Below are 12,500 nucleotides of genomic sequence, written 5' to 3'. Positions count from 1 at the left end.
CCCCTCTTCTCTCCTCCTCCCTCTCTCACTCAAAAGTTACTAAAGGATGGAGAGGAGAGAGGGGTGTGTATTTCACCATAAACAAACAAAAAAACTATTATCAGACATACAAACCAAATAAAATATTACTACTGGGATTAGGCAGTATCTAGCCTTTTCATGATTACTCCTCTCTCTAAGATGAGGAGGGCGACTAGAGAGAGAGAGTGAGAGAGAGAGAGAGATGGAGAAAGAGAGAGAGAAAGAGAGAGAAAAAGAGAGAGAGAAGCAAAAGAAAGAGGGAGAAATAGAGATAATAGATAACAGAAAGGAGGGGGAGTGAAGGGGAAATCACAACCTGAAGAGAAAAAAGATTTTGACAAAAAAAAAAAAAAAAAAAAAGAATAACTAAGAACTGAGAGATGGAGAGATATAGAGGAGTAGAGGGGGGTGAGGAAGAGGGGGGTGAGGTGTGTGAGTGAGTGAGCGAGTGAGAGGGAGAGCAGACAAGCTAGATGGCTGTCATGATAGAGAATACATGATTTATAGAAGGATAGAACAACAGAAAAAGAAAATAGAAAAATAAATAAATATATATACATACATACAGTATACATATATATATACCGTAAGCTCTTTGTATGAATGTATATGTACTGTATATGGGTGTTCGACATAGATGATGTGAGAAAGAGAGAGAGGGAGAGAGAGATACAGAGAGGAGAGAGAGAGGGGGGCAGGGGGAGAATGAGACACAGAGGAGAGACACACAGATGAGAGAGAGAGAGAGAGAGAGAGAGAGAGAGGGGAGAGGGAATAAAGAGAGAAAGAGACATGAAGAGAGAGAGAGGGGGAGGAGAGAGAATAGAGACAGGGAGTGTGACAGGGAACTCGTTAAGCCCACAGAAAAGGACAAAAGGAGGATAAGAAATGAGGAAAAACCTCAAGAGAGAGAGAGAGAGAGAGAGAGAGAGAGAGAGAGAGAGAGAGAGAGAGAGAGAGAGAGAGAGAGAGAGAGAGAGAGAGAGAGAGAGAGAGAGAGAGAGAGAGAGAGAGAGAGAGAGAGAGAGAGAGAGGGGTAATTGCCCTACTAACCTGTGTTGTAGTGCTTGGTGCAGTAGCGCAGGTCCTTCTCCTCCTTCAGCAGAAACTGGGGTAACGTCAGCCCGTCCGCCACCTGCACGGCTCCCTTCTCGTCCCACTCGAACACCAAGTCGTTCATCGTATAGCCGACTGGGAAGAGAGACGGCATCGGGTCAGCCATGTTAGGTCAGCCGTGTTAGGTCAGCCGTGTTAGGTCAGCCATGTTATGTCAGCCATGTTGCTGTCTTTTTGTCTTTCCCTGTGTGCTTCTGCGGTCTGTTTGAGAGATGCCGGCTACACAGATAGGTGTGCAGTGGGCTGACAGATGCCCCGCTCAAACACCCCGGTATGTACACACAACAAGCCCACGTGCACAGAATCAACAAACACAACCAAACACACACAGGCTGTTCAGAAAGACTAGATCACTGTTTGTCAATGTACTTCATGGAGAGAAATCGATGAAGAGTATACCGTATAATCCACACGGGCTGATTCAGACCTGCTGCACCACGTGTGCACAAAAGCTCCCCTGGCACAGGGAATACGGATGCCGAAAAAGGCCCATAAAGTGTATCAATTATTCAAAGGTTATAATTATTGTAGACTGAGTACTATAAAGGTCCATGTCATTTATACATTATTCAAAGAGTATAATTATTGTATACCGATTACTATAAAGGCCCATAGGATTTATAAATGATTCAAAGAGTATAGTTATTGTATACTGAGTAGTACTATAAAGGTCCATATCATTTATAAATTATTCAAAGAGTATATATTGTATTCTGAGTACTATAAAGGCCCATAGAATTGATCAATTATTCAAAGAAAATACCGTATAAGACTTGGGGGTCATCTCACATTCACACTATGGATATTGGAAGTGTCACCATAAAGAAACTGCTAAATATTGGAGCAATATTTATCCCCTTTCCAGGTAGGGTAGTATGACATGTTTGGTATCAATGGATTCCTTGCAATCTCAAAATGCACATGATTTCCCTGTCTCCACATAAAACTGAGCCCAGTAAGGCCTTCTGAAGACAGTGTTAATGTCGGTTGATCCAGGCTAATCAGTAGGTTTCAGAGGGTTGAAGGGTTAACCAAGTTAACCAAGGTCAGGACTGAGGAGTTATAATTCACATCTTAAGATCATGGTTACAGCTAGGCTTGTTCCTTATCTGCTTCCATTAAGTTGTGCCATGCTAGGTTAGCTTGCAGCCGGATAGCTTTCTACAGAACGCACAGTCTTGTCTGACTCTGGAGAGGACGGTAAGTAAGCACATTTCACTTAACCCTTTCACTACCACACTACAGAAGGTTAACCTTTTCAGTATTGCGTATTGAAAACAATAAATTTATAGTATCAGTATTGAGTACTGAAAACAATACATTTATGATATCAGTATTGTGTATTGAAAACAATACATTTATGGTATCAGTATTGAATGCAATGAATTGGTATCAGTATCGTTATTAAACATTTTCAAACAATATCCAGCCCTAACATGCAACTCTTGGATATTAATAGCTATACTATTGGTATTGCAACGATCTTTAGTATCAGTTCAGTTGCATGTGCATGTGTCTGTTCATGTTATGTGTGTGTGATGATGTGTGTGTACATATTTGTCGTCCATGGTCTTTTGTGTGTGTGTGTGTGTGTGTGTGTGTGTGTGTGTGTACTCACAGCTCTCTAACTGCATGATACAGGTCTGTACGTCCATGGGGAAGTTCTTCAGGTCCATGGGACAGGCGAGGATCAGCGTTATTCTGCCAACAGAGACACAGCATCAGTTAGTATCACCTCGACAGTTCAGTTAGTATCACTACTTCAGTTCAGTTAGTATTAGTATCACTACGTCAGTTAGTATCACTGCAACAGTTCAGTTAGTGACAAAATGGCATCCAATGTAATAAAAAAAGTCAACCAACAAACTAGATTCTTGTACCGGATCTCCTCTCTGGTAAACAAGAATACCCTGAAGACTCTGGCAGGAGCACTCATTCAAGGGTACTACGACTATGCTTGCACCTCATGGTACCAAAGCACCTCAAAGGCACTAAAAAACAAATTACAAACATCTCAAAACAAACTGGTCAGACTACTACTTGACCTTACTCCTAGAACCCACCTCACCCCTGCCCACTTTGACATCCTAGGATGGCTTAGAGTAGACGACAGAGTACAGCAACTTGCAATGGGCCTGGTCTACAAGATACACTACACCACCAAGGTACCCATGTACATGTCGAAATACTTCCCAAAGGTCAGTGAATTCTAACCTTTATTTAACCAGAAATAAAGTCTAATTGAGATAAAAAAAAAAAAAAATTAACATTATAAAAAATAACCATTAATATTCGTCTGGTTTATAGGGTTCGTATTAAAACATCTGCTACCTGATGTGCCTCCAAGTCATTAAGATGCATCCAGTGAGACCGGCTCAAGATTCAGATCACTTTGCAACTGCAGAGAGAGCAGCATATAAAGACAATAACTTCCCAGACTTTTCTGAAGGAGGTAAGATGGAAGCAAATCTAGAATAGTCTACACCCTCCCCAGACCGACAGTAGGGCAGCATGTGGTAGTCTACACCCTCCCCAGACCGACAGTAGGGCAGCATGTGGTAGTCTACACCCTCCCCAGACCGACAGTAGGGCAGCATGTGGTAGTTCTACACCCTCCCCAGACCGACAGTAGGGCAGCATGTGGTAGTTCTACACCCTCCCCAGACCGACAGTAGGGCAGCATGTGGTAGTCTACACCCTCCCCAGACCGACAGTAGGGCAGCATGTGGTAGTCTACACCCTCCCCAGACCTACAGTAGGGCAGCATGTGGTAGTCTACACCCTCCCCAGACTAACATTAGGGCAGCATGTGGTAGTCTGCACCCTCCCCAGACTAACATTAGGGCAGCATGTGGTAGTCTACACCCTCCCCATACCGACAGTGGGGCAGCATGTGGTAGTTCTACACCCTCCCCAGACTAACATTAGGGCAGCATGTGGTAGTCTGCACCCTCCCCAGACTAACATTAGGGCAGCATGTGGTAGTCTACACCCTCCCCAGACTGACAGTAGGGCAGCATGTGGTAGTCTACACCCTCCCCAGACTGACAGTAGGGCAGCATGTGGTAGTCTACACCCTCCCCAGACTGACAGTAGGGCAGCATGTGGTAGTTCTACACCCTCCCTAGACCGACAGTAGGGCAGCATGTGGTAGTCTACACCCTCCCCAGACCGACAGTAGGGCAGCATGTGGTAGTCTACACCCTCCCCAGACCGACAGTAGGGCAGCATGTGGTAGTCTACACCCTCCCCAGACCGACAGTAGGGCAGCATGTGGTAGTTCTACACCCTCCCCAGACCGACAGTAGGGCAGCATGTGGTAGTTCTACACCCTCCCCAGACCGACAGTAGGGCAGCATGTGGTAGTCTACACCCTCCCCAGACCGACAGTAGGGCAGCATGTGGTAGTCTACACCCTCCCCAGACCTACAGTAGGGCAGCATGTGGTAGTCTACACCCTCCCCAGACTAACATTAGGGCAGCATGTGGTAGTCTGCACCCTCCCCAGACTAACATTAGGGCAGCATGTGGTAGTCTACACCCTCCCCATACCGACAGTGGGGCAGCATGTGGTAGTTCTACACCCTCCCCAGACTAACATTAGGGCAGCATGTGGTAGTCTGCACCCTCCCCAGACTAACATTAGGGCAGCATGTGGTAGTCTACACCCTCCCCAGACTGACAGTAGGGCAGCATGTGGTAGTCTACACCCTCCCCAGACTGACAGTAGGGCAGCATGTGGTAGTCTACACCCTCCCCAGACTGACAGTAGGGCAGCATGTGGTAGTTCTACACCCTCCCTAGACCGACAGTAGGGCAGCATGTGGTAGTCTACACCCTCCCCAGACCGACAGTAGGGCAGCATGTGGTAGTCTACACCCTCCCCAGACCGACAGTAGGGCAGCATGTGGTAGTCTACACCCTCCCCAGACCGACAGTAGGGCAGCATGTGGTAGGTCTACACCCCCCTAGACCGACAGTAGGGCAGCATGTGGTATGTCTACACCCTCCCCAGACCGACAGTAGGGCAGCATGTGTTAGTCTACACCCTCCCCAGACCGACAGTAGGGCAGCATGTGGTAGTCTACACCCTCCCCAGACCGACAGTAGGGCAGCATGTGGTAGTTCTACACCCTCCCCAGACCGACAGTAGGGCAGCATGTGGTAGTTCTACACCCTCCCCAGACCGACAGTAGGGCAGCATGTGGTAGTTCTACACCCTCCCCAGACCTACAATAGGGCAGCATGTGGTAGTTCTACACCCTCCCCAGACCGACGGTAGGGCAGCATGTGGTAGTTCTACACCCTCCCCAGACCGACAGTAGGGCAATGCGCGCAACGTCCAGGAATGGAATTGGCATAACGACAAAAAATTGGGGGATGGGAGAAGATTATAGAACATTTAAAAAAAAATAATAATAATAATAATAATAAATATTATGCCAATTGTAAAATATACAGGTGGACAAGGCAGACCATCCAACCAGAGCATACAAAGAGCAATGTTGAGTAAGGGCTTTAAAATATGTAATAAACCTCAGTGTTCCATGGTAGACAGTATCCAGCGCTGGTAGGCATTTTGAAAATGCGTGCATGTATATACTGTAACATCAGATAGATAAATAGATAGATAGATAGATAGATAGATAGATAGATAGATAGATAGATAGATAGATAGATAGATAGATAGATAGATAGATAGATAGATAGATAGATAGATAGATAGATAGATAGATAGATAGATAGATAGATATATATATAGATAGATAGATAGATAGATAGATAGATAGATAGATAGATAGATAGATAGATAGATAGATAGATAGATAGATAGATAGATAGATAGATAGATAGATAGATAGATAGATAGATAGATAGATAGATAGATAGATAGATAGACTCCACATGCGTGAGGTAAAACTCTAAATGCGTAACATCAGATAGATAGATAGATAGATAGATAGATAGATAGATAGATAGATAGATAGATAGATAGATAGATAGATAGATAGATAGATAGATAGATAGATAGATAGATAGATAGATAGATAGATAGATAGATAGATAGATAGATAGATAGATAGATAGAATTGTAACAAGGTCTGACCTTATATGTCATCAAGGCAAGAATTAAAGGATCCATATCAACACTATGAAGTTATCCCATAAAATAATCACGTTGTCATCGAGCAGATGAAATCTCCTGACACCTTATTACGTCCGACTGCAGGATAAAATCACAAACCACACTTATTCTTTGCAGTGATAGTATAGCGGAATCTACATTACCATAGCAACATCATTATTTAAATAGCCATGGGGTGGTTTGAGGAGGGAATGCGGGGGGAACGGCCTCCCCCCCTCCCCCTTGTTAAACCTAATTATGACATCCAGCCCCCCTAATTAACTACAGAAGGATATGGCTACACTTCAACACCCCCCCCCGCATGTGAACCAGCTGATGTCGAACACTCATAGCAGAGTGTAGCGGCGGCAGTTGCCGTAACAACGGGGCTGTCAGAATCCACGTTGATGTGAGGATGGCGGCTCTGCGCTGACCTCAGGCCTGCCTCTGTGTGCTGCTGTGTGACTAACGAGAGGAACACCCGCAGCCAAGCACACATGTAGAACGTTGACCCGTCTGCACACTATTCCTGCCCCACGGCTGTTGCCTAGTAACTTACGATTCTCACCATGGCACTGCTATGGAGGAGCTTCTATACATTATAAATGGCAAATGGCTGCATTTATATAGCGCTTTTATCCAAAGCGCTTTAATAGCAGTAGTAGTAGTAGTAGTAGTAGTAGTAGTAGTAGTAGTAGTAGTAGTAGTAGTAGTAGTAGTAGTAGTAGTAGAAGTAATAGTAGTAGTAGTAGTAGTAGTAGTAGTAGTAGTAGTAGTAGTAGTAGTAGTAGTAGTAGTAGTAGTAGTAGTAGTTTATTCAGTAATCATCTCACACAATACAATATGCACAATCATTTAACAATATTTGATTTGACAGTGACTGAAAAGGTACAGACTGAAGCATAATGATTATACATGGCTGTCCTATATTCTTAACAAAATTAAGACTCCTTTACAATTTGTTCCTCACATTTTACCCATTCACTCACACATTGACTGCAGAGGCAACCATGCAAGGTGCCAACCTGCACATCGGGAGCAATTAGGGGTTAAGTGTCTTGCTCAAGGACACTTCGACACGCTGCCCGGGAGGAGCGGGAATCGAACCGGGAACCTCCAGATTACCAGATGACTGCTCTACCTCCTGAGCCACTGTCGCCCCATTATATAGAAGGGACAGAAGCATAGTACAGTACGATCGTACCACAGTCCTTATAGATATAGCTCTATAGTCTGTGTCGACGGTACATGGCGTGAGACTCGGAGAGTTGGAATGTTGAACAGCGTTTTCAGAGGAATGTTCCTTGAAGTGATGCCTTAGCTGCGAAACGCACCACCTCAGCGATCTGAGTCCCTGATTCTTAAAAAACATAGTATCCGGCGGCTGAGAAAGTGAAGGCCATGATTTAGCGGCGAAGCGGAGTCGGGGTGCTGATCCTGTGTGCTGATCCCGGGTGCAAATTTTATTTTTGTATTCCGTTTTATTATTTTAGTTGTTTCCATTGTCATTATCGTTGTTATTGTTATTACTATGTCCTGTGAAGTCATGTTTATTGTTTCGGACAAGTTATGTTTTTGTAGGCTTTTATTGATTTTTTGCTACCGGGAAGTCCGGTAGAGAGAGAGAGAGAGCGAGAGAGAGAGAGAGAGAGAGAGAGAGAGAGAGAGAGAGAGAGAGAGGAGGAATGGGAGATAGAGAAGATGGGAAGACATTCAGCAAAGATCAACGGCTGGATGTCATTTTGCCAAATCAACACGTTGTGAGTCTTTCACCTTTTACATAATCTAGCTTTGGCATGGATTGATTGACTGAGTCTGACGTGGACAGCGAACAGGTCTATCGTTGGTAATAAATATTTCCCCCCAATGAATGAAGGACGTGTGGCATGTAGCCCACACACATGTCTCTAGTGGCCTTTCCAGGATGTGTGTGAGTCACAAGTGCTTTCATGCAGTTTGTGGTTTTAATTGAGATCGATGTGCCTTTAGCAACACAAAGTTGTTTCCAATAGAAAACCCTAGCGTTTACGTTAGGTAGTCCACAATTCAAAACCGAAACTCTGACTGCCCAACCAGAAGTCTGCAAATCATGTTGTGATTTCCCAAAACGCAACTGAGTAATACTAGCTGGTTATGAATCTTGATGTACAATTAACACTGATTTAAATCGTGAAATCCACAATTGATCATGCTGCTTTACGATTTGTAACAAACAGCTCATCCCTCATACATCACTGTGTATTGTATGAATTGTCAGTCATACCTGGCCATACAAAGACATACATTGGTATTTGTTTGTATACAAAGCCACCCAGGGGCAGCTACCAGCTTACATAAGCACTTTACTCATTCAACCAAGAGGTGGAAATTACAATCTGAGATCACAAAATGATATCTCAAATAATGTTCCCACTGTCAGAACTGAATTTGGGAAACATGCGTTCAGCTATGCTGCTCCGTTCTCCTGGAACCTGTTACAAGAGGATTTGAAGCTGGAGTCCCTCATTGGAATTGATCATTTTAGAATTGGATGCCTTCTTGCCATGGAGTCCTCATGTTTTTAATATTGTCTGTTTTCATTGAAATGTTTTGTATTTGTGTGCTCTTACTATCTTGTTTTTATTTAAGTTTGTTTTAATGTTAATGTTTATGTGGACATATCAATATGATTATCATGGTTAAATAAAAGTAAAAAACAAAGCAAAAAACTTCTCAAGAGAAGGTAAGACACAATGGTCCTCATTCTCAAATGGACATACGTAAAAGTTACCAAGGAATTCCTTTATAACTTGATTTACATACTGATTCGGCATTCTTGAACGGCTTCGTACTGTATTGTAAATAAATTTGCGCCCCTGTTTTCAACAGCTTTCTCTGGGACAAGTCATTGGGGATTGCCAATACTACAGACATCCGTGGAATTCAATAATTATAATGATAATAAATACGTCAATATTTGTATCATTAACAATTACGCTTTGCATTTATAGTCCTGACTCAATGAGGCATCGTGACCATTACACACACACACACTGCAAAATAAATAAATAAGACCTAAACCGATCACCGCGGATATAGCTATTGTATAGTGGAATATACTGTATTAATATGCCATATACTGTCTTCTTCTCTATGATATTATTTATTGTTGGTTTGATGTATTTCTATTGCTAAACGAAATAAATGCGTGGAGAAATGGCTTAGTGAGGCAGCTTCAGCGCCAGAGGCAGTCACCCCCTCTCACATAGTTACATCACACTGAAGTAGGAACATCCATTGCGTCTATTCAAGTCATACCATACAAGCAAAGGATGGAGTGGATTTGGGAACTCTATAGCCCCACGGAACGGTTCAGCTGCCATCTCCATACGATCTCTATTTGCCCCCCCCCCCCTGTTTATTTCTGTCCTGTGAAGCTAACTTAACACTAGTTTAGACTGAAGAACACTAGCCGAAGGCTTAGTTAACACTAGTCCAGACTGAAGAACACTAGCCAAAGGCTAGTAAAAAAAGACAAAGAGTTGTCAGAAGGTATTGTGATGTGCAGTGCAGCACATGGGTTTATCGCTGACCTCAGGCCCTCCTGTGTGATTCTGTATGACTAACTGAAGACACCCACAGCTAAACATGCAGATCAAGAACATGCAATTTGCTGCATCGGCACGTTTGTTGCGAGGGTCTGTCATGGCGCTGAAATTTACTATAAATGCGATATACTATAGTACACACAAACTAGACATTATATAGATGCAGCCATTGTAGAAATTATCCATTTTTATGTGGGCTGTCATGACGCAGCCATTTACAGTAAGGCGATATACTATAGTACACACAAACAAAAACGATATACGTAGTAGATGTAACCATTGTAGAAATTGTCATGTGGGCTGTCATGATGCTGAAATTTACCGTAAATGTGATAAATAGTATATGTAAACATGAGATGTAACCATTGTAGAAATTATCCGTTTTTATGTGGGCTGTTATGATGCTGAAATGTACAGTAAATGTGAAGTAGGTCGAGTCAAGATACTGCCTTCAAATATACTGTCTCGTAGAAAATGCATCGGAGAAGCCTTGCTGTGACACGTCTTTAGAATGTAATAATAATAGATTTAATTGATATAGCACACTTTAAACTCAGTGAGCTCTCAAGGTGCTTCACAGCAGAAGGAAAATTAAATAAAAAATTAAATAAAAGGTTTAAAACATGAAAATATTCAAATTAATAAAATAAAATAAAAAACATAAAACATAGGAGCAGATTCAAAAACAGGCCCTAGTGGAAGGCAGAGTAAAATAAGTGGGTTTTAAGGCTGCAGGCCTTGAAGGCAGCAGGGGAGACTGAGGCCTTGATGGACCATGTAGTCTTGTTACTTACATGCAATCATCATGCAATATTTTAGAATATAATTGGTATATATATAGGGGCATAATTGCGCAGGAGGAAATATATATATATTTCCTCCTGTCCAATTATGCCCCTTTAGAATGTAGTCTTGTTACTTACTATGCATTCTATGCACACTATCCATTTGTGTAGTACCCTATGAAGGTAAGTGTATTTGACCTTTTCTAGAAACAAAACAAAGTGGATTGATGTAATTATGTGTTGCTAATAATATCATGCAGTATTTTAGAATACAATTGGTATATATTGGTATATATTTCCTCCAGTCCAATTAATGCTCCCCCCCCCCCCTTCCCTTGTGCATGGATGGTGAGGAGAGACTTCTACAATGGCTGCCACAGGAGTAGCTATTTCAAAACAGCGATTTCAACGCTGCTGGCACTGTTTGTAAGTGAACTCTGACATGGGGAAATAGCACAGAGTTTCTCACATGTGTTAAAACGACGTTCGACCGTGTGCTTTGATCTCGGAGCCAAACGCGAGCGCCGGTCACAGTTCCCCGTCGTGCGCCACCGCAGAGTGCTAAACATCAAATGCAAAGCACACAATGTTTACGAGAGCTGCAAACCCCCCCCCCCCCCCCCCACACACCCAATCGGAATCTACATGGGGAGCGGGTTTAATATCAAGCTGCCTTTTCTCGAGGATCAAACCGATCTATGGAGGGATTCATTTTGATAATGTCAAGTATCAACAAAAAACTGATGAAGAAAACCCAGAGCCCCTTCCTCTCCCCCACTTCATCCTTCTCTCCTCGACTGTTCATAAAAACGGCCCCCCCCACTCGTCTCGGACCAGTCACGTGCGGAAAACCTTCGGTTTGATAACGGATCAAATACAGTCCTGGAATACTAACGCAGGGGGGCGGAGTAGATTACTACGGCTGTTGTGGGAATGCACCAGTATTTTCTCATTTGCCCCGAAGCAGAAGCAATAAAGCACAGGGGGTAGGGGGGGTGGGGGGTGGGGTGGGGGGCGTTGGGGGGCAGCTCGAGGCAGCTATAACTCTCCGAGAGGCGGGGACAGGATGTCTCGGTGGCACGAAGGGAGAGGGATGAAGTACGGCCGAGGAACGGATGGAGGCCTCCGACGCCGGGGGAGAATCTACTGCCGTGGATAAAGGAGGGATATATGGAGAGGAGGGAGAGGAAGGTATGAAGGAGGGAGAGGAGGGAGAGGAGGGTATGAAGGAGGGAGCGGAGGGAGAGGAGGGATGGATGGAGAGGAGGGTATGAAGGAGGGAGAGGAGGGAGAGGAGGGATGGATGGAGAGGAGGGATGGAGGGAGAGGAGGGTATGAAGGAGGGAGCGGAGGGAGGAGGGATGGATGGAGAGGAGGGTATGAAGGAGGGAGCGGAGGGAGAGGAGGGGAGGATGGAGAGGAGGGGATGAAGGAGGGAGAGGAGGGATGGATGGAGAGGAGGGTATGAAGGAGGGAGAGGAGGGAGAGGAGAAATGGATGGAGAGGAGGGTATGAAGGAGGGAGAGGAGGGAGAGGAGGGATGGATGGAGAGGAGGGTATGAAGGAGGGAGAGGAGGGAGAGGAGGGATGGATGGAGAGGAGGGTATGAAGGAGGGAGAGGAGGGAGAGGAGGGATGTATGGAGAGGTGGGTATGCAGGAGGGAGAGGAGGGAGAGGAGGGGAGGATGGAGAGGAGGGGATGCAGGAGGGAGAGGAGGGAGAGGAGGGGAGGATGGAGAGGAGGGGATGAAGGAGGGAGAGGAGAGATGGATGGAGAGGACGGGAGGATGGAGAGGAGGGGATGAAGGAGGGATGGATGGAGAGGAGGGTATGAAGGAGGGAGATGAGGGAGAGGAGGGATGGATG

The 12,500-nt window shown here is 44.5% G+C and overlaps 1 protein-coding gene across 1 annotated transcript in view; it reads right to left on the bottom strand.

Moving 5' to 3' along the window:
* glra1 (glycine receptor, alpha 1) overlaps window positions 1-12,500 on the bottom strand; it is a gene marked incomplete at both ends in the record, with an annotated part of 232,178 nt that overhangs the window by 54,072 nt on the left and 165,606 nt on the right. The window contains 3 exons of the mRNA XM_084332128.1: window positions 1,075-1,212; window positions 2,756-2,838; window positions 11,167-11,195. Coding sequence (XP_084188254.1) covers window positions 1,075-1,212; window positions 2,756-2,838; window positions 11,167-11,195 — 250 coding nt within the window. The remainder of the gene's footprint in view (window positions 1-1,074; window positions 1,213-2,755; window positions 2,839-11,166; window positions 11,196-12,500) is intronic.

Source organism: Notolepis coatsorum (assembly GCF_963971535.1).
Source record: "Notolepis coatsorum genome assembly, chromosome: 16".
NCBI classification, from domain to species: domain Eukaryota; kingdom Metazoa; phylum Chordata; class Actinopteri; order Aulopiformes; family Paralepididae; genus Notolepis; species Notolepis coatsorum.
This window is presented reverse-complemented; position numbering and strand designations above follow the sequence as displayed.